Raw genomic sequence first — 27,983 nt, 5'->3', positions numbered from 1 at the left:
GAATACACTACTTATGAAAGTGATATTCTGGATACTTAGGGGAGTGCAAATAACATCCCTGAATAAACAAATGGCATAGGCAGCAACTAATTTCCAGTGATGTTGTTAGAATTATCTTGGACCAGATAACAAAAACTGTAAGCAGTTGGAAATAACTGTAGTCTTGATTTAGCTTTCTGTTGATTTAGCTCTCTGTTCCATATGGAACTGTGGCCATTTTTCACTGTAGCTGCAGTGAGTTTCCGAACATCTTTGTCAATACTAATGTCCAAAATTTGATTTGGAGTAAAGCAACCAGTTTCCCGCAGAAACTGAAATTCCCTAGCTCTTGTTCTGGAAAAAATTGCAATTGAATGTGGTACAGGAATTGCAGCTCTGTTCATTTGACTAGGAATTATAGAATGCATGGTAGAAAAGAACACGTTATTTTAATTTAATTGTTTGCTTTTGCTTGAATACTTGTACATATTTTGAAATATTATAGGTTCATGATTTTTAATTTTTCTATTATTGATTCTGGATACTAGAAACATGTAGAAATGTATAAATTTGGAACAGGAGTAGGCCACTTGCTGATCTGATTGTAAACTCAGTTTAGCAATCTTACCTATACCCAGCAATCTTCCACTCCCCCTTCTCAAGAACCTCCCTCTTCTTCCACTGCAACTTCAGGAACAGGTCCAACGATACAATATTTTCTGCGAGAAATATCTTAAATGAGGAATGCCTTATCTTTAAACCCATTAAGATCTCTGCATTGAAAAATCTAGACTACATCTCCCTGACCTTTTAACATAGCCTTAGACAAGGATAGGAACAGATAGTATGGGATGGGTAATTGGGGGTGGCTAATTATGATGCTATTAGGCAGGAACTTAGGGAGTGTAAGCTGGAAACAGATGTTACAGTAAATGTCAGAATGTTACTGTAAATGAAAATTTTACTGCAGATATTGGAAACCAAATTAAAAGGAAAGGCACACCGGCAATGTGGAGGTTGTTTAGGGAGCACTTGCATTGATGTTCTAGTTAGGTTTGTCCCAGTGAGATTGGGAAAGGATGGTGGGGTGACATGAGATGGTACATGTAGTCAAGAGGAAGAAAGAAACAGCTTAAAGCTTAAGAAGTGAAGATCAGACAGGGCTCTTGCAAGTTATAAGGTAGCTGGGAATGAGCTTAAGGATCTTAGGAAAGCTAGATGTGGACAAGAGAGAGCCTTGGTGAGTAGGATTAAAGAACATTCCAAGACATTGTACACATACACCTCCGCTTGAAAGTTTTCATGTTTTATTGTTTTACAACGCTGAGTCACAGTGGATTTAATTTGGCTTTTTTTGACACTGATCAGAAAAGTCTTTTGTGTCATCGTGAAAGCAATTTTCTACAAATTGATCTAAATTAATTACAGTTATTAAACACTAAATAATTGAATGCATAATTACTCACCCCTTTCAAGTCAGTATTTAGTAGATATGCTTTTGGCAGCAATTACTGCCTTGACTATGTGTGGTTAGGTCTCTCATCAGCTTTGCACGCCTGGACACTGCAGTTTTTCCCCACTCTTCTTTACAAAAATGCTCAAGCTGTGTCAGAATGCATGGGGATCATGAGTGAACATGAGGATTCCTGTGTTCTTTGCTTTATGCTTGGGGTAATTGTCTTGCTGGAAAATGAATCTTCTTACAAGTCACAGTTCTCTTGCAGACTGCATTAGGTTTTCCTCCAGGATTTCACTGTATTTTTAAACGCAAACAACAGGAATTCTGCAGATGCTGGAAATTCAAGCAACACACATAAAAGTTGCTGGTGAACGCAGCAGGCCAGGCAGCATCTCTAGGAAGAGGTACAGTCAACGTTTCAGGCCGAGACCCTTCGTCAGGACTAACTGAAGGAAGAGTTAGTAAGAGATTTGGAAGGGGGAGGGGGAGGGATGGAGCCAAAAGTTGGACAGGTGATTGGCAAAGGGGATATGAGAGGATCATGGGACAGGAGGCCCAGGGAGAAGGAAAAGGGGGAGGGGGGAAAATCCCAGAGGATGGGCAAGGGGTATAGTCAGAGGGACAGAGGGAGAAAAAGGAGAGAGAGAGAAAGAATGTGTGTATAAAAATAAGTAACAGATGGGGTACGAGGGGGAGGTGGGGCATTAGCGGAAGTTAGAGAAGTCGATGTTCATGCCATCAGGTTGGAGGCTACCCAGATGGAATATAAGGTGTTGTTCCTCTAACCTGAGTGTGGCTTCATCTTTACAGTAGAGGAGGCCGTGGATAGACATGTCAGAATGGGAATGGGATGTGGAATTAAAATGTGTGGTCACTGGGAGATCCTGCTTTCTCTGGCGGACAGAGCGTAGATGTTCAGCAAAGTGGTCTCCCAGTCTGCGTCGGGTCTCGCCAACATATAAAAGGCCACATCGGGAGCACCGGACGCACCGGAACATCTACGCTCTGTCCGCCAGAGAAAGCAGGATCTCCCAGTGACCACACATTTTAATTCCACATCCCATTCCCATTCTGACATGTCTATCCACGGCCTCCTCTACTGTAAAGATGAAGCCACACTCAGGTTGGAGGAACAACACCTTATATTCCGTCTGGGTAGCCTCCAACCTGATGGCATGAGCATCGACTTCTCTAACTTCTGCTAATGCCCCACCTCCCCTTCGTACCCCATCCGTTATTTATTTTTATACACACATTCTTTCTCTCACTCTCCTTTTTCTCCCTCTGTCCCTCTGAATATACCCCTTGCCCATCCTCTGGGTACCCCCCCCCCCCCGCCGTCTTTCTTCCCGGACCTCCTGTCCCATGATCCTCTTGTATCCCTTTTGCCTATCACCTGTCCAGCTCTTGGCTTCATCCCTCCCCCTCCTGTCTTCTCCTATCATTTTGGATCTCCCCCTCCCCCTCCAACTTTCAAATCCCTTACTCACTCTTCCTTCAGTTAGTCCTGATGAAGGGTCTCAGTCTGAAACGTCGACTGCACCTCTTCCTAGAGATGCTGCCTGGCCTGCTGCGTTCACCAGCAACTTTTATGTGTGTTGCTTTCACTGTATTTTGCTGTATTTTCATAGAATAGTATAGCACAGTACAGGCCCTTCAGCCCACAATGTTGTGCCGACCCTCAAACCCTGCATCCTGTATAAGCCCCCACCTTAAATTCCACCATATACCTGTCTAGTAGTCTCTTAAACTTCACTCGTGTATCTGCCTCCACCACTGACTCAGGCAGTGCATTCCACACACCAACCACTCTGAGTAAAAAACCTTTCTCTAATATCCCCCTTGAACTTCCCACCCCTTACCTTAAAGCTATGTCCTCTTGTATTGAGCAGTGGTGCCCTGGGGAAGAGGTGCTGGCTATCCACTCTACCTATTCCTCTTATTATCTTGTACACCTCCATCATGTCTCCTCTCATTCTCCTTCTCTCCAAAGAGTAAAGCCCTAGCTCCCTTAATCTCTGATCATAAGGCATACTCTCTAAACCAGGCAGCATCCTGGTAAATCTTGTCTGTACCCTTTCCAATGCTTCCAAATCCTTCCTATAGTGAGGCGACCAGAACTGGACACAGTACTCCAAGTGTGGCCTAACCAGAGTTTTATAGAGCTGCATCATTACATCGCCACTCTTAAACTCTATCCCTCGACTTATGAAAGCTAACACCCCATAAGCTTTCTTAACTACCCTATCCACCTGTGAGGCAACTTTCAGGGATCTGTGGACATGTACCCCAAGATCCCTCTGCTCCTCCACACTGCCAAGTATCTTGCCATTTACTTTGTACTTTGCCTTGGAGTTTGTCCTTCCAAAGTGTACCACCTCACACTTCTCCGGGTTGAACTCCATCTGCCACTTCTCAGCCCACTTCTGCATCCTATCAACGTCTCTCTGCAATCTTCGACAATCCTCTACACTATCTACAACACCACCAACCTTTGTGTTGTCTGCAAACTTTACAACCCACCCTACTACCCCCACATCCAGGTCGTTAATAAAAATCACGAAAAGTAGAGGTCCCAGAACGGATCCTTGTGGGACAGCACTAGTCACAATCCTCCAATCTGCATGTACTCCCTCCACCACGACCCTCTGCCTTCTGCAGGCAAGCCAATTCTGAATCCACCTGGCCAAACTTCCCTGGATCCCATGGCTTCTGACTTTCTGAATAAGCCTGCCATGTGGAACCTTGTCAAATGCCTTACTAAAATCCATATAGATCACATCCACTGCACTACCCTCATCTATATGCCTGGTCACCTCCTCAAAGAACTCTATCAGGCTTGCTAGACACGATCTGCCCTTCACAAAGCCACGCTGACTGTCCCTGATCAGACCATGATTCTCTAAATGCCAATAAATCCTATCCCTAAGAATCTTTTCCAACAGCTTTCCCACCACAGACGTAAGGCTCACTGGTCTATAATTTCCCGGACTATCCCTACTACCTTTTTTGAATAAGGGGACAACATTCGCCTCCCTCCAATCCTCCGGTACCATTCCCGTGGACAACGAGGACATAAAGATCCTAGCCAGAGGCTCAGCAATCTCTTCTCTCGCCTCGTGGAGCAGCATGGGGAATATTCCGTCAGGCCCCAGGGATTTATCCGTCCTAATGTATTTTAACAACTCCAACACCTCCTCTCCCTTAATATCAACATGCTCCAGAGCGTCAACCTCGTTCATATTGTCCTCACCATCATCAAGTTCCCTCTCATTGGCGAATACCGAAGAGAAGTATTCATTGAGGACCTCACTCACTTCCACAGCCTCCAGGCACATCTTCTCACCTTTATCTCTAATCGGTCCTACCTTCACTCCTGTCATCCTTTTTTTCTTCACATAATTGAAGAATGCCTTGGGGTTTTCCTTTACCCTACTCGCCAAGGCCTTCTCATGCCCCCTTCTTGCTCTTCTCAGCCCCTTCTTAAGCTCCTTTCTTGCTTCCCTATATTCCTCAATAGGCCGATCTGATCCTTGCTTCCTAAACCTCATGTATGCTGCCTTCTTTCACCTGACTAGATTTTCCACCTCACTTGTCACCCATGGCTGCTTCACCCTACCATTCTTTATCTTCCTCACCGGGACAAATTTATTCCTACCATCCTGCAAGAGATCTCTAAACATCGACCACATGTCCATAGTACATTCCCTGCCAAAATATCATCCCAATTCACACCCACAAGTTCTAGCCTTATAGCCTCATAATTTGCCCTTCCCCAATTAAAAATTTTCCCGCCCTCTCTGATTCTGTCCTTTTCCATGATAATGCTGAAGGCCAGGGAGTGGTGGTCACTGTCCCCCAGATGCTCACCCACTGAGAGATCTGTGACCTGACCCGGTTCATTACCTAGTACTAGATCTAGTATGGCATTCCCCCTGGTCGGCCTGTCCACATACTGTGACAGGAATCCATCCTGGATACATTTAACAAACTCTGCCCCATCTAAACCCTTGGAACTAATCAGGTGCCAATCAATATTAGGGAAGTTAAAATCACCCATGATAACAACCCCGTTATTTTTGCACCTTCCAAGATCGGCCTCCCAATGTGCACCTCTGTATCTCTGCTGCTACCAGGGAGCCTATAGAATACCCCCAGCAGAGTAACTGCTCCCTTTCTGTTCCTGACTTCCATCCATGCTGACTCAAAAGAGGATCCTGCGACATTACTCATCCTTTCTGTAGCTGTAATAGTATCCCTGACCAGTAATGCCACCCCTCCTCCCCTTTTCCCCCCGTCTATCCCTTATAAAGCACTGAAATCCAGGAATATTGAGAATCCATTCCTGCCCTGGTACCAGCCAAGTCTTTGTAATGGCCACTACATCATACTTCCATGTGTGTATCCAAGCTCTCAGTTCATCACCTTTGTTCCTGATGCTTCTTGCATTGAGGTACACACATTTCAGTCCTTCTGCCTTACTGTCTTTACACCATTTATTCTGCTGCTCTTTCCTCAAAGCCTCTCTGTATGTTTGATCTGGCTTTACTCCATGCACTTCTTTCACTGCTCTCTCGCTCTGGGTCCCATCCCCCTTGCAAATTAGTTTAAACCCTCCCGAACCATGCTAGCAAACCTACCTGCAAGGATATTGCTCCCCCTCGAGTTCAGGTGCAACCCATCCAATCTGTACAGGTCCCATCTTCCCCAGAAGAGATCCCAATGATCCAAAAAGTTAAAACCCTGCTCCCTGCACCAACTCCTCAGCCACGCATTCAACTGCCATCTCCTCCAATTCTTACCATCACTGTCACGTAGCATTGGCAGCAATCCTGAGAACGCCACCCTTGAGGTCCTGTTCTTCAGCCTTCTGCCTAGTTCCCGAAACTCACACTTCAGGACCTCATCCCTCTTCCTGCCTATGTCATTGGTCCCAACATGTATCACAACTTCCAGTTGCTTTCCCTTTCGTACCAGGGTGTTGTGTACTCGGTCAGAGACATCCCGGACCCTGGCACCCGGGAGGCAACAAACCATGCAGGTGTCCTTCTCACGTCCACAAAATCTCCTGTCTGCTCCCCTGACTATAGAGTCTCCAATGACGACAGCTCTCCTCTTCTCCATCCCACCCTTCTGCACCACCAGGTCAGACTCAGTATTTGTTTTGCCATCTACCTTCACAAGCCTTCCAGGGCCTGCTGCAGTGAAGCATCCTCACTGTATGATGCAGCCACCACCAGGAGGTAGGGATGGTGTATTTTTGCTTACACCAAACATAGCATTTAGTCTGATGGCCAAAACACTCAATTTTGGTTTCATGAGAACATAGTACTTTCTTTCAGCTGACTTCAGTCCTCCACATGCCCTCGACAAACTGGCTGAAATTTCATGTGAGTTTTTTTCAACAGTGGCTTTTTCTTTGCTGCTCTCCCATAAAGCTGCTGGGCAACAGTTGTTGTATGTGCAGTCTCTTCCCATCTCAGCCACTGAAGCTTGTAACTCCACCAGAGTTGTCATAGGTCTCTTGGTGCCCTGCCTCCCTAGTCCTCTTCTTGCACGGTCACTCAGTTTTTGAGGACAACCTGCTCTAGGCAGATTTACAGCTGTGCCATATTCTTTCCATTTCTTGATGATTGACTTAACTGTACTCCAAGGGATATTCAGTGACTTGGAAATTTTCTTGTATCCATCTCCTGACTTGTGCTTTACAATAACCTTTTCACAGAGTTGCCTGGAGCATTCTTTTATCTTCATGATGTAGTTTTTGCCAGGATACTGACTCACCAGCAGTTGGACCTTCCAGATACAAGTGTATTTTTACTACAATCAATTGAAACACCTTCAATGCACACAGATGATCTTAAATTAACTAATTATTTGACTTCTAAAATCATTTGGCTGCATCGGTGATGATTTGGTGTGTGATATTAGAGGAGGTAGATACTTATTCAGTCAATTATCTTGTGTTTTATATTTGTAATTAATTTAGATCACCTTGTAGAGATCTGTTTTCACTTTGACAGAAAGGAGTCTTTTTCTGCTGATCAGTCAAAAAAGCCAAATTAAATCCACTGTGATTTAATGTTGTAAAACAATAAAACACAAAAACTTCCGGAGGGTGGGGGTGAATACGTTTTATAGGCGCTGTATGCGAAGAGCAGGAGGATGTCTAGACTGAGGGTAGGACTGATCAGGGATAAAAAAAAAACAATTCCCATGACTCTGAATTTGATAAATACTGGGAGTTGAAGGCAACAAAAATTTAGGGGAATAATTTTGGAAAGGTTCACACTGAGGAGACCAGATCAAAACTAGTTTTTGTTTATTGCAAAAACACCAATTTTTTTTTCCTGTGCTGTCTTTAAGCTAGGACATTGGACAATGCTCAATACCCAATATTTATCATCCAGCTAACATTATATTATTTAATAAAGATTGCAAGTCATTATATTTCTCCATGTGGCATTTTCAATGCTTAGTAGGCTGCAAGTTGGCTTGGAATGGCTTGAGTCTGTGACTTCTTATTGCTCATCAGGGAAATATATTGTAGTGAAATCATTAATAAATGATACAAATCTGGAAGGTACCATGTTGATATGTGGTTTTTCTGAGTTGTTGAATCTCATTCAGGACACTAATAACTCTAACCCTAACGCGTGGCCTTGCCAATCCCTGTGCTCTAAGAGGACGTGATAATGTTTCCATTTTCTGTACCAATGGAATCGGATCCACTGACACATGCAAATAGTTTTAACCAGGTAGCAACAGTGAAGACAAAGGTTCACTTGGGTCTCTATGACCTTGTTTCATCAGGAAGCCTCCTCATATTTACTTTCTTTGCTTTAACTTGAAAAATGACCAGAGAGGTCCTTGGAAAATGGCTGATTCCATTGTCCAAGAAAATCAATTTAACAGACACAGTTGAGAATTACAATGGCAGTGAACTTACGTATAAATAATTTGACATATGGCTGAGTCAACCTGTATGTTTCTAACTGCACAGATGACTTTAATGCTTTTGACGTATGTATTTTGTTGCACTATTAGACATTTGTTGCTCATTGCTTCAGGTGGAAATCGCAACTACATGAATTAACAAAATTGCCTGCCTTTGTACGTGTGGTCTCAGCAGGAAACCTGCTGAGTCATGTGGGCCATACTATTCTTGGAATGAATACGGTCCAGCTCTATATGAAAGTTCCAGGAAGCAGGACTCCAGGTTAGTGGAATTTTGTGTTTGGCAAGATTAATGATTGTTTGAAGTAGCTAAATAATAAGTGAAATAAGCCTCCTTGTTTTGTTCTGGAAGTAGTAATTTTCATGTGTATTGTATTTTTGAATATATTGATTCATATGCAATAACATAAATCAGAATGTATTAAGTAAATCATTATTGTTTGAGATTGTCACCAAATAAAAATAACTTGTATTTCTTCATGACTATCCGTATTTCATTATTTTTTCATCCTCACTACCGAGTGGAGAATGAAATCTGTAGCAGATAACTTTTTATTTGAACAACCAAACAGCATTGAAGTTTATAATCATTGTCTTTTATAATAATGCTCAAGTGTTACAAGAGCAATTTCTGATAGATTATTGACTATGGAAGAATGATTATAAAGGAGTAACAACATAGCAGAATTAAGAGTAAAGATGTACTGCAGGTGGTTAGAAGACAGTAATAAATCCCAGGGACTTTAATGGTAAGGGAGGCAAGACTGGCAAAAGTCCATCACAGGAAAAGGCCTCCGCACCGTTGGGTACACAAACAGAGAGCGCTGTTGCAGGAAAGCAGCGTCCATCTTCGGGGCTCCCACAATCCAGGCCATGCTCTCTTCTCGTCGCTGCCATCAGGAAGATGGTGCAGGATCCTCAGAACCCTCAGCACCAGGTTCAGTAGAAGTTATTACCCCTTAACCATCAGGTTCTTAAAACAGCAGGGATTATTTAATTCAACTCATCTCATCACTGAACTGATCCCACAACCTATGGACTCACTTTCAAGGACCCTTCATCTCATGTTCTCAATAGATTTGCCTATTTATTTGTTTTTTATTATTACTTTTCTTTTTGTATCTGGAGAGTTTGTTGTCTTTTGCACATTTGTTTGTTTGTCTGTCCTGTTGGAGTGGTCTTTTATTGATTTTGTTGTGTTTGCTGTGAATGCCCGCAGAAAGTGAATCTCAAGGTTGTATATAGTGACATACATGTACTTTTATAGCAAATTTATTTTAAACTTTGGACCACTGGAAAATGATGCTAATAAAGTAGCAATGGGGAGCAGAGAAGTGGTAGAGGAACTGAATAGGTACTATGCAATAGTCTGCACAGTAACATGCCGGACGTTCAAGACAGTGAGGGAAGAGGTGAGTGCAGTGACCGTTAGCAGGGAGAAAGCGAATAAATCACCTGGACCAGATGGATTGCTGTGCAGAGTTCTGAAAGAGGGAGCTAAAGAGATTGTGCAGGCACTATTAATGATCTTACATGAAACCCCAGTCGGGAGAGTCTCAGAGGATTGGCAAATTGCAAATGTAACATCCAAGTTTAAGAACGGAAAGAGGCAAAAGATGAACAGTTAGAATTCCTTGAGGAGGTAACAGACCAGTTAGACATGGGGGAGTTGATGGATCTTATTTACTTGGATTTTCAGAAAGCCTTTGACAACGTGACACATATGAGGCTGCTGAACAAGATAAGAGCCCATGGTGTTTCAGGCAAGGCGGGGCACTAACATTGATAGGAGATTGTTGACTGCCAGAAGTCAGAGAATGAGGATAAATGGGTCTTTATCAGAATGGCAGCTGGTGACTAGTTGAGTTCCTCGTGATCTGTAATTTTCACTTTATACATTAATGGTCTGGATGAAAAAAACTTGACGGTATTGTAGCCAGGTTTGCAGATGATACCAAGGTAGGTGCAGGAATAGGTAGTGTTTCAGAGGCAGGGGTCCTGGAAGAGGACATGGACAGGCTGGGAGAGGCAGCCTAGGGAAGTGCATTGTTATGCACTGGTAGGAAGGGACAAAGGGACTTGGGAGGTTTGGGAGTCCCTTAAGGGTAACTTTCAAGTTGAGTAGGTAGTCATGAAGGCAAGTGCAATGTTGGCATTTGATAGGTTCCTGATTGTTAAGTTGCTTAAGGGTCACAGGGAATGGAGCTGGAAAAACTCCATTGAATGGGAATGATTGAATGGACTGAATGACCTCATTCTGTTCCTGTGGCTTTCATCCACGGTTGTTAAATCAGTATGGCTTCTATTAATTTGAAAAGAAATGAGAGTTAACATTTGACCTGAGTGATCAGCCACAAGTTTTAGATGAAGGGTCATTTACCTGAAGAGTTACATTTCTCCCTTCACATGCCACTTGAGTCTGTCCATCATTTTTAGTTGTAATTTCAAACTTGGAGGTTTTCAATGCTTTTTAAAGTAGTTCATTTGTTTGAGAAAGATTGCCTAATATAATACCAACTATATGGAAAGCTCCTAGAATGTATCCATAATCATCTAAAAATAGCTGAGCAACACATGCAAAATGCTGGAGGAACTCAGCAGGTCAAGCAGCATCTATGGAAGGGAATAAACAGTTCACATTTTGGCCCACGACCCTTCATCAGGACTCAAAACTTCATTACCCTCTTTCCCTTCCTTAGATGCTGCCTTGACCTGCTAAGTTCCTCCAGCATTTTGTGTGCGTTGCTCTGCATTTCCAATATCTGCAGAAACATTTGTGTTTAAAAATAGCTGAGGTTTATTGAGGATAGCATTATAGACTTTCTTTTGAAAATAAAAGCCCACTTACCAAATTTAATGAGGTCCTTAAAAATGCTGTTTGAATAGATAACTGAGTAGTTGCAGTGTACCTAGATCCTCAGAAGAATTTCATACACTTCATGGCATATTTAGGCATAATGTAAACAAGAAAGACCAACAGTCTAGATAGTAGATGTCGGGTTAGAAATTTTGTTGGCTTTTAGAAAACTTTTTAAGGGTGGGCTGCTGGATTCACTTTGGTTCTCTGCACGTAAATAGTTTGTATGGGAATAGTGATGACTAGTTGGTCCTAGGGGATATTGAGGAACAGAGGGATCTTGGCGTCCAGAAATCCTTGAAGATGGGCAATACATGTTGATAAATTGGTTAGCAGGGCATATGGGATACTGGTCTTTTTTAGTCTGGAGATTGAATGCAAGAGCAGGGAGGTTATCCTCCTCCTTCATAAAGCATTGGTCCGACCTTAGTTGGAATACTGCCTGAGTTCTGGTCACCACATTACAGAAAAGATGTGTTTCTTTTGGAGAATGTGCAGAGGAGAGTCACCAGGATGTTACATCAGATTAACAAGTATAAAATATTGGAGAAACTCAGCAGGTCAGGGAACATTTATTGAGAGGAATAAGCAATCAACTTTTTGGGCTGCAGCCCTTTATCAGGAGCTCAATCTAATGAGATATAAATACAGCTGCATATTCTGTAGTTCCTTTGAACATTGCTTTATGCATACCTTTTGGTAGAATAACATTTTTTAAAGAAACCCTATTCCAAGTAAGTCATACTATAAAATGAATAGTTCTTCTAACAAGCAAAATAGAAATAAGTAGAAAATAATTGTTTCATGTTCAGCCTTGATATGTTAAAGGTTTTGTATCTAAATTAGTTGAATAATTCTATAGATCATATTAGGAAAATACTATTCAATGGTTCCATTTAGTATCAGAGAACGTATACCGCATACAATAGCTTGTAAAATACAAAATATAGTATAAATTTGAAATGAATTTGTTTTGTAATGGAAGTGTTTTATTTTTGCTTATAGGTCATCAAGAAAACAACAATTTCTGCTCTGTTAACATTAATATAGGTCCTGGAGATTGTGAATGGTTTGCTGTACCTGAATCATACTGGGCAGTTATGAATGACTTCTGTGAAAAGTAAGAATATTTCTTTGTTGTATGAAGACATACAATATAAAGGGTATTTTTAATTCTGAAACATAGTTAAAACATAATTGAGTGATTACATAGGAGGCCCCTGGCAAAAGTACCATAATATTTTATCCCCTCAAGTGTATTTCGTGACTAGATTTGAGTTATTTAGACACATGAAGGATTGGAGGGGTTTGGATCACAGTTGGGGTTAATTTAATTTGGCATCATGGTTGGCAGAGGTGTTATTGCTCCAAGTGTCTGTTCCTGTCCTGATAAAGGACTGAACTGTTGACTGTTAATTTCCCTCCATTTATGTTGCCTCACTTCCTGAGTTTCTGAATTGCAAGACTGGGTCATCCTTGGAAATGGAAATATTCGATCCCAACAATTCCATCCTGCTATAGTGCAATATTATATGGTCTCTGTTGCAAAAATATTACATAGTCCCTGTATTCTTCATCTGCTGTTGAAATTGTCATTCAGGATTTTGCTTTTGTCCATACTTGACTCCTGACTGATTTCCTTTCTAATAACTCCACCTTAAGTCTGAGCATTCCAGAACTGGCTGTGCGTCTCAACATGATTGCATCTCTAATGTTGAAGATATGTTGTCCAGTGCAAAATGCACCCATGCCAAAGAGTAGAAAAATGACAAAATTCAGTATCATTAAATATAGCTGTTGTTCCATTTGTTTATTCCTAATCATTAGAAAACTGACAAGGAGTCATTGGTAATGCTATCACATTCAATTTAAAAATAACATTGATGGCGATTTTGGGGTCAGCTACTCATTTTTCCAATTCAGGTAACAAAACTGATTTCCAGAAAGAGTGATTGCATTTCATATCATAACACTGCTTGATTCCAGTAAAATTGAGACTAAAAATCAAATGCATAATTCTTCATGAGCTGGAGTCCTATCTGGTATAACACAGCTGGTTGTAATTGCTGGAAGAAATTACCTCTATAAGAGTATTATAACTGAGTTTGTCATGACAGTGTTGAGCCCAGCCATCCTCAAGCTTCAATGAGTCACTCTCCCAATGTCATAAGTCTGTGTTTGAGTATATTCATTGGTGATTGTCGCTTTCCTAAATCCTCAGATGCTGGGGCTTGCTTGTAACTTGCGGGCCTGTGCTGGTAGGTGACAAGTAACATGTTCGGGTGCTTGCCAGCGACTGTATAAAGGGAGAATGTAACTGCCTCCCATTGTTAATGCAGTTACACACTCATTTTTACAGTTGCTGTATAACAATATAAAATTGGAATCTTTCTTGGAAGTACTCCCTGGGTAATCAGCATATATGAAGAAAGAAACAAAGCTAGCATTTCAAGTTGATGATCTATGTGAACCAAGAAAACATGGAAATCAAACTTTTAAATTGCAGTCAATGGAATGGCTGGGAGAGACAAAAACAATTCATGTGATAGCATGGAGATCAAGAAAGATTAATTCTTAAGTCATGCAAATCTCATTTTAGTAAGAATAGTAAATAATTTGTCTATTCTGACTGGAGAAGATGTGTATAGAAGGAGGAATTAATATAAGTAGTGGGGAATAGAAAGAATATTGAACAAACATTCATAATTGTTTATTTTCCTTGCCAGGAATAACATTAATTTTTTGATGGGCTCATGGTGGCCAAATTTAGAGGATCTTTATGAGGCTAATGTACCAGTATATCGCTTTATTCAGCGCCCAGGAGACCTAGTGTGGATAAATGCTGGTACAGTACACTGGGTTCAGGCCATTGGATGGTGCAACAACATTGCTTGGAATGTCGGACCTCTGACAGGTACTAAAATTGTATCTGCCAAACCAATGCATGCTATCCATGCCTTTTATAACAGCAGGTTATTTGCAGGGAGAAAAATAATAATCATTCCTAAGGGAGGGGGGAATCATTTTATAAGTACTTGTTTTTTTAACTGATTCAAGGATAGTGCTTCTAGAACAAAATATGAAACATCCATATACTTCTTGTCTAATATTGTATATACTGAGTTATTGCCGTGGGAACTAAAAGCATTTATATAGTAAACAGACTTAATGTCCAGCTGTTTCAGAAATTGGTTCTTTCTGTGTTTTGACTTTTGAACTAAAGATTAATTGTATACTCTACAGCAAATCAATATAAACTGGCAGTAGAAAGATATGAATGGAACAAGTTACAGAGTGTGAAATCTATTGTTCCTATGATTCATCTGTCCTGGAATGTGGCACGTAACATCAAGGTTTCTGATCCAAAGCTTTTTGAAATGATCAAGTGAGTGTTTCTGCAGTAAGGGTAATGGATGATTTTAGTTTGACTTCAGAAGTTTAAGACATTTTCCCTTATCTAGTCTGTTAAAAATGTTTTAGTAACAGTGTGAATTGGCCATCTATCCTTGCCTTAATAGCATTTGAGATTTTAAAAGTGGTCTTCATATGGTTTGATTAGTCTGGAACCTACAATGGATTTTTTATTTAAATATTCTTGAATTTATCATGTAATTCAGGAGATGGACCTAAAAATTAAAGCCTTTTGTGAGGTGCTGAAATGATGGAAAAAGCCACCTTAATTTTGGTTTGTTCTTTCTTATGTCTGTTCACTTATATCAGTTCAGTACTTTCCCACCCACATCCGTGACACTTCATGTGGTCTCAAGCTCCTCAATAGCTTTCAATTCCCTGGCCCTGATTGTCTTATTTTCCGCATGGACGTCCAGTCTCTATACACTTCTATCCCCCATCAAGAAACCCTTAAAGCTCTCCACTTCTTTCATGACACCAGAACCGACCAGTTCCCCTCCACCACCACCATTCTCCATCTGGTAGAACTGGTCCTCACCCTCAAAAATTTCTCTTGCAGCTCCTCCTGCATTCTCCATGGGCCCCAGCTGTGCCTGCCTTTTCGTTGGTTGTGTGGAGCAGACCATATTCTAAGCCTTCCCTTGTAATGTTCCCCAATTCTTTCTATGCTACATTGCTGACTGCATTGGTGCTGCTTCATGCACCCATGCAGAGCTCATCAAATTCATCAACTTTGCCTCCAGTTTCCACTTTGCCCTTTTGCTTATTCTACTTCTTACACCTCCCTCCCTTTCTTGATCTCTCTGTCTCCATTACTGGAGACAAGCTATCTACTGATGTTTTATAAACCCACTGGTTCCTATGGCTATCTCGACCATACCTCTTCCCACCCCCATCTCCTGTAAAAATGCCATTCCCTTTTCTCAGTTCCTTCATTTCCACTGCATCTGTTCCCAAGATGAGCTTTCCTTTCCAGAACATCAGAGGTGTCCTTCTAAAAAAGAACGGGGCTTTCCTTCCTCCACCATTGATACTGCCTTCAACCGCATCTCATCCATTTCCTGGACACCTGCACTTAGCCATTTTCCCACCACTTTAACAGCGATTGAGTTCCTTTTGTCCTCATCTACCACCTCTTGAGCCTCTGCATCCAACGCATCATTCTCCACAACTTCTACCATCTTCAATGGGACCCCACCATCAAACTCATCTTTACCTCCCCCGTACTCTTGGCTTTCCGCAGGGACTCCCCCCATGATTCCCTTGTCCTTTCATTCCTCCCCATTAATCCATTAATCTCTCTCCTAGCACATATCCCTGCAAGCAGAAGTACTATACCTGCCCATGCATCTCTTCCCTCACCTTCATTCAGGGCCCCAAGTGGCTTTTCCATCTGCGAATCTGTTAGATTGTCTACTGTATGCGATGCCCCCACTGCAGCCTCCTGTACATTGGTGAGACCTGACGTAGATTGGAAGAGCACTTTGTCAAGCACCTCAGCTCCATCCACAGAAAACAGAATTTCCCAGTGGCCAATCATTTTAATTCCTATTCCCGTTCCCATTCTGACATGTTGGTCCATGGCCTCCTCTTTTGCCACAATGTGGCCACTCTCAGATTGGAGGAGCAATACCTCATATTCCATTTAGATGGCCTCCAACCTGTTGGCGTGAATGTTGATATCTCCTGCTTCTGGTATTTTTGTCCCCATTCTGGCCTCTTGCCTCCTCACCTGCTTATCACCTCCCCTGGTGCCCCCCTCCTCTTTTTCTCCATGATTCACGCTTCTTTCCTGTCAGATTCCTTCTCTAGCCCTTTGCCTTTTCCACTTATCATCTCCCACCTTCTAGCTTGTTTTCATCCCCCCCCCCCCCATTCTTGCATCTACTCCCTTTCCAGTCCTGATGAAGGGTCTTGGCCCAAAATATCGACTGCTTATTCATTTCCTTAGATGTTGTCTGACCTGCTGAGTTCCTCCAGCATTTTGTGTGTGTTGCTGTGGATTTCCAGCATCTGCAGGATCTCTTGTGTTTGTATCATGCAACATTCAGTGTGCTTTTTTTTTGTTTAAATAAAGTGATTAAGATTATTAACTAATTGAAAACTTTGCATTCCTGTTAAGAATTACATAATGTCTATGTTAAATGATGTTATCATATAGTTTAAAAATCTCACCAGTTTCCATTGAATAAATAAGCACCTCAAGCTCATGCTTTGCCATATAATACAGTTAATCTGATTGTAACTTCAAATTGGCATTTTTATCTATTGCAATAAGTCTTCACCCTTTTGCTTGTTAAGTATATATCTCGGGCAGCATAGTAGTGTAGCGGTTTCCATAATCTTACAGCGGGTGCTGTAATGGTATTGTAATAAACCATCCAATGAACTTTCTCTGAAGGGCTACCAGTACAGTAACATCCTTTCTTGAATTAGAAAATTAATTCTACGTGGCATTTTCCAGGTATGATCCGTAATGTAGCAAGCACTTTGCAGTCCTAAGTTAAAGAGCAAAGGAAGTATGCCTCACTGGTGGAGAGGAAGTATGTATGTTTGAAATTAGTGTGGAGACATGCATAAGTAGAGAGGACATAGCTCTGAGCTTGGTGCTGAATGCTGACAGAATTGAACTTATATCCAACACATCGACCACAAAAATTTAACTAATTTCTTAAATTGCACATGTTAATTTTGTTTATATGTGGGACATTTGCAAGCCTTCCCTGTCGACCTGCAATGAAATTGTAGAGACCATAAAGTTATTTCACTGCCTTAGTTCTCTCTGGAGCCTCTGGCTGAGGTATAAAAATATCAATAAGAAAAGGACTGCTGGGAATGGCATTTTGCTTATGTTAAAAGTATCCAATCTGTTTTTTTCTATTTCTTCAGATACTGCCTGCTGAGGACCCTCAAGCAATGCCAGTTGTCAAGGGAGGGTCTTATTAGTGCAGGCAAAGAGATTGCATGGCATGGGCATAGAAAAGAGGAGCCTGCGCACTACTGCAGCATTTGTGAGGTCAGTATATGGAAAGATAAGAGTACCAGCCACAAGTTTTCATTGATTATTAATTGCTGACAGTGATGAATTGGTTGCCTTTTAAGTTTACTTTGTTTTTCTTTGATTTTCACTCCATTGCCCTTAAACAAAAACTGTATTTCAAATCCAAGGTAGAACTGGCTTTAAGTGAATAACATTAAAAGAAAGTGGCAGAATTAAAGGATCGCAGGAGCATAATTGTCCTTGTATGTCCTTCCCACATGAACCAACAGCACTCTGCTTGAATGAATCAGAGTGGTTAATAGTTTCAGCACTCTCATTCCATCTGAAACACAACAAAGCACCTGTTATGATCAAATTTCCAAAGTTTAAAAGTAATTTTAATTTTATCAGTTTCTCCCTGTTTAAACACAAATGGTCTTTCCCTTTTACTGATATCCTGATATCTCTGTTTGCCACAATCTTCTCTTTGCAACTCGGAAAATTTGGAATGTGCACCCATACCCATCTTCCCCTGTGGGAGCCCTTGTACAGTGCCTGCTTCTTCTGCTTCCAAAATACATTTGATTATCATGGTCATCAGTAATCCTTTGAGCACACAAAACCTTTGTAAGGTGTTAGTCGGTGGTAGCAGATTAATCTGTGTTTCAGGAGTTCAGTCAGCCTTCTATTTAGCTTTGGTGCCTGGGCATGTAATAGGGCATGTGCTCCATACACCCAGTGACTGCCAGTTTTGGCAGCCCAGTCTCTCAAGACTTGTCTGTGAAATGAAACACATTATCCAATTGTAACCAGGCCCATGTACAAGGAGAGGGAGGCATTATGATAAGAGGTCCTAAGACATAGGAGCAGAATTAGGCCTTTCAGCCCATCAAGTCTGTTCTGCCATTCCATCTTGCTGATTTATTATCCCTCTCAACCCCAATCTCCTGCCTTCCCTCCATAACATTTGACACCCTAACTAATCAAGAACTTAGCAACTTCTGTATATATACTCAATGACCTTGCCTCCACAGCCATCTGTGGTGATGAACTCCACAGAATCACCACCCTCCAGCTCAATGAACTCCTAATCTGTGTTCCAAATAAGATGTCCCTCTATTCTGAGGCTGTGCTCTCTGGTCTCAGACTCACCCACTATAAGAACCATCCTCTCCACATCCACTTTAGCTGGCTTTTCAATATTCAATAGGGTTCAATAAGATCCCTTGTCATTCTTCTAAACTCCAGTGAGTACTGGCCTAGAGCCATCAAATGCTCCTCGTACATTAACCCTTTCATTCCTGGAATCATTCTCGTGAACCTTTGGACCTTCTCCAATGTCAGCACGTCTTTTTTTTTAAAATGAGGGGCCCAAAATGATACTCCAAGTGTGGTCTGATCAATGCCTTATAAAACCTCAGCTCTTGTATCCTAGTACATTTGAAATGAGTGCTAGCATTGCATTTGCCTTCCTTACCAACGATTCAACCTGCACGTTAACATTTAGGGAATCCTGCATAGTCTCCCAACTCCCTTTGCACGTCTGATTTTTGAATTTTCTCCTTGTTTAGAAAGTAATCTACACCTTTATTCCTTCTACAAAAGTGCATGAGTATGCACTTCCCTACATTATATTCCACCTGCCACTTCTTTGCCCATTCTCCTAATTTCACTAAGATCTCCTGCAGACTTGGCCAATTACGTCATTCAAATCATTGAAAAATTGAAAGATCATTACTAGTGCCTCCACAATCTCTTCAGCTACCTCTTTCAGAACACTGGGCTATAGTCCATCCAGTCCAGGTGACTTATCTACCTTCAGATCTTTCAGCTTCCCAAGCACCTTTTCCTTAGTAATAGCAACTACACTCACTTCTACTCTCGACACTGGAATTTCATACATACTACTAGTGCGTTCCACAGTGAAGACTGACTCACGTACTTATTAGGTTCACCTGCTACTCCTTTATCCCCATTACCTCTTCTCCAGCATCATTTTCCAGTTGTCCGATATTCATTCTTGCCTCTCTTTTATTCTTAAAAAAACTTTTGGTATACTCTTTTATATCATTGGCTAGCTTACTTCCATGTGTAATCTTTTCTCTCCTAATGGTTTTTTTGATTCTTCTGTTAATTTTTGAAAGCTTCTCAATCTTCTAATTTCCCACTAATTTTTGCTATATTATATGCCATTTCTTGTTTATATGCTGAATTGATTTCTCTTGTCAGCCATGGATGCCTCATTGTCCGTTTAAAATACTACTTGATCTCTGGGATCTATGTATCTATCCTGCACATTCCGAATTGCCCCAGAAACTTCCAACTATTGTAGTTCTGCTGTCGTCTCTGTTAAGTGTCCCCTTCCAATAAACTTTGGCCACCTTCTCTCTTATGCCTTTTGTAATTCCATTTAGTCCACTGTAATTCTGATACATCTGACTTCATCTTCTCCCTTTCAAGCTACAGGGTGAATTCTATCACGATCACTTCCTACTACGGGTTTCTTTAAGCTTCCTAATCAAATCTGGTTCATTACACAACCCAAAATTGCTTTTTCCCTAGTGGGCTCAACCACAAGCTGCTCTAAAAAGTCATCTTGTAGGCATTCTGCAAAGTCCATCCCTTGAGATCTAGCACAAACCTGATTTTCCCAATCTGCCTGCATGCTGAAGTCTCCCATGACTATCATAATATTGCCCATTTTACATGTCTTTTCTATATCATGTAATTTATATTCTGCTTCCTGGCTACTGTTTTGGGGCCTGTATATAACTCCTATCAGGGTCTTTTTACCCTTGCAGTTTCCTAACTTTATGCACAAGGATCCTGCATCTTCCGATGCTGAGTCATCTCTTTCTAAGGATTTAATTCCATTTTTTTCTTAACAGTTGCCACCCCACCCCATCTGCCTACCCCTTTTGTGTGTTCGTTGGAACATGTATCCTTGATGTTAAGCTCACAACTATGATCTTCTTTCAGCCACAACTCAGTGATGCACACAATGTCATACCTGTCAATCTCTAACTGCGCCATAAGATCACCTACCTTATTTTGTATACAGTGTTTATTGAAGTATAACACCTAGTCTTGTATTCATCTCCCTTTTCAATTTTGCCCCCATGTTACACTTCAACTCATGCCACTGACTACAATTTTGCCCTATATTCTGCCTGTCCTTCCTGACAGTCTCACTACACAATGCATCAACTTGTATACCAACTGCCCCATCCTCACCCCTATCACTTCAGTTCCCATCACCTTGCCAAATTAATTTAAACCCTCCCCGACAGCTCTAGCAAATCTGCCTGCAAGGATATTTGCCCTCCATAACCCATCCTTGTTGTGCAGATTATACCTTTCTCAGCAGAGGTTCCAGTGATCCAGAAATCCAAAACCTTGCCCCCTACACCAGATCCTCAGCCACTTATTCATCTTTACTTTCATCCTAATAACTAGAACGTGGTACTGGGAATAATCCAGAGACTTCTTCCCATTTTCTACTTATATCAATGGTGCCAGTGTGCACCATGACCTTTGGCTGCTCACCCTCTCTTGAGAATCTTCTGCAGCTGCTCTGAGACATCCACCACCCCAGCTCCTTGTAGGCAACACACCATCCTGGTGTCTCTTTTTCGGCCACAGAATCTGCTGTCTATTTCTCCCAGCTATTGAGTCTTCCATCACTAATGATCTGCCTGACTTTACTCTTCTCCACTGAGCTTCAAAGTTGGCCATAGTGCCACTGGCCTGGCTGCTGCTGCTGTGCCCTCCCAACAGTATCCAAAGGGGTGTACTTGTTGCTGAGGGGAATAGCCATAGGGGAACCCTGCACTGACTGCTTATTCCCCTTCTGGTGGTCACCCATCTGTTATCTGAAGCCTGCACTCTCAGTGTGAAAGTCTCATCTGTGTGGTTTTCAGCTTCCCAGGTGGTCCCTGGTACATCCAACTCCAGTTCTAGTTTCTTGACCTCTTGGTCAGGAGCTGAAGTTGAGTGCATTTGCTGCAGATGTAGTTATCAGGGAGACTGTTAGGTATCTTGCAGTTTAACAGAGCAGCTGCTATATCCAGGATGTCACAACTGCTCCTCCAACTTGCTTCTCAAACGTGCATGAGAGCAACACACAGACAATATACTCGCCGGTTTTCCAAAACTGCGTGTTGTCTATCCTGCCATATACCCTGAACTCAGTCTTGCCTAAGTGCAGCAAAGATTCTCCCTTGTGCAAAAAAAACTGCTTCTTCTTGTAGCCTAGTCTTGAGGCATCAAATTTAATTCTTTTCTTAGTCATACAAATATTTTTCACCATTTTTTATGTGATGTGCTTAAGAACAGAATGACTAAAATAATTTCTGGATCCAGATAGTGGAGTATTTTTTCTACTTTCGTTATATAATAGTAATCACATTGAATAGATGTAGCTTACCACTCCACCTGCTTTCTTGACAACAATTTGGTTCAGGCACCTTCCACTTGAATTGATACAAATTTTATAACTTCCTAATCTGGAGAAATTAACTTCTGAAGTACAGAACATGCGTTTACAATACTGTGAAAAAATCTTTGGCACATTGTAAAAAAAAAATTCTGTAAAGCAAAGATGCTTTCAAAAATAATGAATAGTTTCTAAATATCAAAAAAATTACTATATCGAGCAGTCAGTAAAATAAACTAAACCAAATCAATATCGGGTGTGACCACCGACAGTATACCTAAGAGAATGGATGCTCTTAAAACTGCATCAGTTCTCTTGGGTACATTATCCTGTAGTTTGGTAATAAAATTGGCTGATAGGATATTCCAAGCATCTTGGAAGAACTTACCACAGTTCTTCGGGCTTCTCGCTTGCTTCTGTCTCTCCAGGTTATCCCAAACAGCTTCTCATGTTGAGGTCAGGATTTTTTGGAAGCCATAATGCCTGTTGCAGATCTCCTTGTTCTTTTTGCTGAAGATGGTTGTTTATGACCTTGGCCGTTTGCTTGGGGTCATTGTTTTGCTGTAGAATGTTGTTGGGAACAATCAGATATCTCTAACGGTATAGCGTGATGGATGAGAATCTGCTTGTACTTCTCGGCACTGAGGATTCCATTAATTCTGACCAGATCACCAACTCCATTTGCAGAAATGCAGCTTAAACCTGCAGGGAATCTTCTCTGTGCTTCACTGTTGGATGCAAACACTCATACATGTAGCACTCTCGAGCTCTTCTGTAGACAAACTGCCTCCTGTTTGAACCAAATTTGATTTGGCAGTACAGAGCACTTGCTGCCATTGTTCAACACCTCAGTCCTTGTGTTTTTTGTGCGTAAGTGAGACACTTGGCTTGTTTTCACTTTGGAGAAATGGATTTTGGCAGCAACTCTTCCATAAAGTCCACTTCTGATAAGACTTCTCTGGCCTGTAGAAGGATGGGCTTGGGCTCCAATGGTTTTTGTGAGATCAACGTTGATAGCAGTGCTGGACTTCTTCCAGTTTAGGAGGGAGGCCAGTTTGATGTATCTCTTGTCTGCTGTGCTTAGTTTCCATGGGTAATCGCTGTGTTTCTGTTCGCCAAGAAACTCAGTTCTTTGTGCTTCTTCGGCAGAGCTTTGACAGCCTATTGTGAGATTCTTACCTGCTGTGAAATTTGTGCTTGAGAGAGACCTTGCTGACACAGGATGGCCACCCTGTGTCTTGCTGCTTGCTCACTCTTGCCAGGGTGTAAGAGTTGATGATTTGAAAGCTAAATTGTCACATCTGACACACCCTCATCTTCGCCCAGTTTGATTCCTTCTACACTTGTTTGTTTCAGTTAATCAGTTTAGTTCATTCAACTGATTTTGTCATTGATCATTAGCACCTGTTTGTTATCTTTGTTTAATCATGCACTGGTCTACATACCTACAAGGTATTCAAGTTTTTATTTGAAAAATAGTCTATTACTTAGTGTTACTTGCTTTAACAAAATGCAAAAAAACTAACGTTTAATTTTTTGGAAAATGTATCTTTGGAAATCTAAAATTTGCTCTTTTCCATTGCAGAACACTAATGTAGAATACAAAAAAATATCTAAAATAAAATTTATATAAAAAATCTAGGCTATCTGTCTTAGACTTTTGCACAGAACTGTATGATGTACTTTTCATAAGTATATCCTAAAGTAGTTCATGGCCACAAACAGCAAATTATCACTTAATCTGTTAGGTACTTGTTGGTTGAGAGACAAATATTAATTTGGACATCAGTAGATTGATAAGATGAGATACTTGAAAGAAAAAAATCTGCTCTTTCCATCCTTGTGGAGCCAATATGATTTTGTGCTTCAGGAATAATCAGTTATTGCTTAGTAATAACAGTTGGTTTGATTACAGTGGATTTGGAGAGGAGGCCATGACATTATTCTTGCATGCTTATTATTATGTTGTCACAAATTGTTATAACTTACCACAAAATGTGTTTTTTAAACTGAAAATTTTCTTGAACCAGCATATCCAGGCTATACTGCTTCGACTGATCACTTTTTTATTGAAATGTTTTCCATGGGTTAGTTTTGAATTGACATCATTTAGGTGGACAATGCTATGAGTATGTTAACATTTATGTCTGTGCAATAGGTGGAAGTTTTTGACCTACTTTTTGTTACCAATGAGAGTAACTCACGGAAGACCTATGTAGTGCATTGCCAGGACTGTGCTCGCAAGGCCAGTGGAAACCTTGATAATTTTGTTGTGCTGGAACAATACAGAATGGAGGACCTCATGCAAATCTATGACCAGTTCACATTAGTAAGTTAATCCAATATAATGGTAAATATATTAAGAAAGTGTTCTTATTCCAACATTGAAGCTCAGTAAATATAATTATGTCCAATGCGTTGATTATTGTTTTAGCTATGCAGAGCTGAAGAGAACCTGGGTCATTTCTGGGATGAGTTTATTAATCTCAGTACCTACCCTAAGAATAGGCAAGAGGCCTATTCAGGATTCTCGTATTTAATTATTGTACAGTGACCTCTTCCCTCTGGCCCCAATTTGAATATCAGTAGTCATTATCTGCAGTAACATTGGGCTTTATTATAAATCTTCCAGGTTGAATGGCATGTTAATACTTACCGTTGAGGCATTTTAGATTAAGGACAGGTGTTAGATTTTGGTTGGTGTCTTAGAATTTGAATACAAAATTATATGAACGTGTTGGATGTAAAATGCAAAACATGAAGGAGGAAATTACGCAACTTTGAAATGGTGAAATAATGTTGGTACTTAATAGCTTAATTTTTTTGTTTTGAATGAACAAAAATAAATAGATCATAATTACCAACCAGAAAAGATACTCGACCCAAATTATGGTTCTTTATGTAGAAGTATAGCTCTTCTCTGCACAGTACTGCATAACATGGTGAATAGTGGTCAGCTCTGGAAAACCATATGGATTTCCTTTCCCTACTTTTAACACTGTACACTGCCATCCTACCCCTCCTGCAGCTGCCTAGACCTCACTCTGTTATCCCTTGTGATTCTTCAGCCAAAGTTAGCTCACTCGTGTTTTCTTCAGTTAACCCATAAGAACTCTGCATTCCTCTCACTGGCAAGCCATTAATACTTTTGATGGTTTTGAAATTTGCTATTAGAGAAAATAGTTTTAAAAATTATTGTGTCAAAGTGTTTATTCTAACTTAAAATCTGTTGTTTCTGTTTCAGGCCCCTCCACTGCCTTCAGCCTCATCTTGACAAGTATTGTTTTATGGACAACTAGCAAAAACATCATTGGTATTCAGGATGTGACATCATCTTCCACTATGTTACACCACTGATTTTTGGCTATCCCATGTGGCTGCTGACTGAAAACTGTGTCTATGCAACCTTCCAAGTGCGGAGTGTCAACAATACTGGATAGGAGTGGAGCTGCTCCTCTTCCAGGATAAATAATTTCAAGTAAAGCTGGTTTAGCTATACCTATAAATAACTTTTCATATTTTGTATATATCAGAGAAAAACTGGCAACATTACACAAAGACTACTGACTTGAAGACATTCTTTTTGTATTATTCTGTCTTGGGCTGATGAATTGGTTTCATCATCTTTTTTCATTCAGATTTTTCCCTTTAAAAGTACTAGCTTAGCTGGTCATTTTTGTATGGTAGTTAGGAATATAAGTCTCTCTTGAGGGCAACACCTATTATGAAAATTTTGTAATGTGAAAAGTTAAATGAGAGAGAATTTTTTTTACAGCTTTTATGTTTATCTGTCTTGTTATTTTTAAGCCATGATGTTTAAATTTGTTCCAGTTTCTTAGATAAACTTATCAGCCAAGTCACAGATAAATGGGTTGCACATAGACTAAGGAATAAACTTCAAACTTATGATTTTTTTTGTTTTGTTTCTAATCTTGATGTAAATTTACACTATTTATAAATGCATATTTATTCCTTGAAAATATTTGTGGATGGAATGCTGTTATTTTTTCCCCCAGAATACCTGCCATTAAAATTTTATGGAGTTCTGTCATTTCAAACACTACTCCTAATACGTTTTCTATGTATGAAATAAAAACCGTTGAGCATTGTAATCTTTGAAACATTTAACAATTTATATTCAGGGAAATTTTTTTCATAAGTAAATTACATATGTCAAAAATCAATGTTGCATGACAATACTCAGGGCAAGGTTTCCATTGTTAACATACCTGTTATGCGTTAGCGTTAAAAAAAAGTAATATGTGCTTCTCAGATATTGCCCACTGCCAGTTGAAACTGTGCTTCATGAAGGGAGCTGCTACGTTCCAGTTTAAAAAGAATCCTATGCTTGCAATTGAATTCAAGGTATTTTGCAACTAAAAGGCAAGTTTTTATTTAATTAGAGACATAGTAATTAGTTTATTTATCTTCAGAATTATTTTAGCTCTATGAACATCATGGAATGCTGTTACAACAGAGCCTGTGGTGTCACACAGTAATGCTATAAAAGTTAATTACCTTTGTTATATTTCTATATTTGAGCTGTATTTGAGGTTGATTTATGATTTGTTTCCCCGTTATAGTGGGAGGAGTTTTAAAAAAGTAGATGTTACAATTTTGAAAAGTCATTTTTTAAAGTTGTGATCACTTTGTGAAAATATTTATTTCCCAGATTAAGATTTCACAGAAAAGATTTGGCTTTGACTTTAACATAGCACAAATTTGCTTAACACTTTAATTTATGATTTAAGCCTAATAAATTATACTTGGTGAGAAACAGATTGTAGGATAATTGAATGTGGAGCATAGGGTCCAGATTGTTATTTGCATAGAATAAAGTCTCTATATTATACTTTGTTAGGCCATTGTCTTCTGATGGTCCAGGCTCTGATTTTTGTAGCCATGTCCAAGTTAAACAACAAAATTCCATCAGAGATTATGCTTTAGTGCTACACATAGAAAAAGGGGGACACAAGACAAATAATTTGGGTTTAAGTTAAAGATACCAGTGTTTATCTGGAGAAGCGAAAGATAGAAGAAAGAAAAAATACAAGTAATTACTGACTTTGGTGGGACTTGTATCTTTTGGCTTTGAATCCAGGATGAAATTCAAATTGCTGTTGCTGCATCAGTAGGAAAGATTTAAACTTTTGGCAGTCTGGTGTAATGTAGTGCTAGCAGCGGGTTTGGATTTATTCTGACTTCTGTATGATGCTAGCTTCTTGAGCTTCCTCTCTGTTTTGCCAGTGGGATTTTTGCTTACACATTCCATATCAGCTTCATTTTTATCACCAAGTTGGGTTGATGGTATGTGTCGTTCTGTGCTGATTTTTACTGCACTCTTATTAAGTACCATTACCACATTAAGTACCAGTTTGAGACTTCCTAAACAAGTGCAATAATACAAAAATGTGGTTGTGCTTCTATATTCAAATCCAGGCCCCATATGTTATAGGGTAATACGTTTATACAGCACTGTAACAAAACTACCTGTCTTATTTAGCAGTTCCTAGTTTGGTTGTCTAATTGCTTGGAAAAGTAAAAACTTGTATTCTTTCATTAACATCAGAGATTCATTTTCCCATTTTCACCGAGTGGTTCAACTGTTATAGCACCTGTGTTAAATTATTGTGTAATCAAGTTTTGTGGCTGCAAGCCTATTTTGGCATTTCTGCATTTGTTATATAACAGTTGTACTCGCATTCAATTTATTAAACATCATCGTATAGCATGGAGTGATTACATTAAAAGAATAGTATTACCAATCAAATAAATTCCAAATCCAATAAGCACTTACAATGCAGTATTCAAAATTCTTTCTTTATACTGAAACTGGAAGTCAAGAATATTATAATATGAAAAATAGATATTTGGCCCATTTATTTGTAGTGAGGAAAGAGCGATA

General features: G+C 40.2%; 1 protein-coding gene across 3 annotated transcripts in view; it reads left to right on the top strand.

The window, feature by feature from the left end:
- kdm6a (lysine (K)-specific demethylase 6A) overlaps positions 1–27,969 on the top strand; it is a 251,786-nt gene extending 223,817 nt beyond the window's left edge. For 2 of the 3 annotated variants that reach the window (XM_063050774.1, XM_063050776.1), the window contains 7 exons: positions 8,509–8,657; positions 12,258–12,372; positions 13,979–14,166; positions 14,496–14,637; positions 17,553–17,679; positions 24,237–24,407; positions 25,323–27,969. In XM_063050774.1, coding sequence (XP_062906844.1) covers positions 8,509–8,657; positions 12,258–12,372; positions 13,979–14,166; positions 14,496–14,637; positions 17,553–17,679; positions 24,237–24,407; positions 25,323–25,352 — 922 coding nt within the window. In that variant the 3' untranslated portion in view covers positions 25,353–27,969. The remainder of the gene's footprint in view (positions 1–8,508; positions 8,658–12,257; positions 12,373–13,978; positions 14,167–14,495; positions 14,638–17,552; positions 17,680–24,236; positions 24,408–25,322) is intronic. The other variant, XM_063050775.1, reaches the window with a different exon arrangement.
- The last annotated feature ends 14 nt before the right edge of the window (positions 27,970–27,983 follow it).

The sequence above is a fragment of the Mobula hypostoma genome, chromosome 6 (assembly GCF_963921235.1).
Source record: "Mobula hypostoma chromosome 6, sMobHyp1.1, whole genome shotgun sequence".
Classification (NCBI taxonomy): Eukaryota; Metazoa; Chordata; class Chondrichthyes; order Myliobatiformes; family Myliobatidae; genus Mobula; species Mobula hypostoma.
The sequence above is the reverse complement of the archived record's forward strand: the minus strand, read 5'-3'. Positions and strand labels throughout refer to the sequence as shown.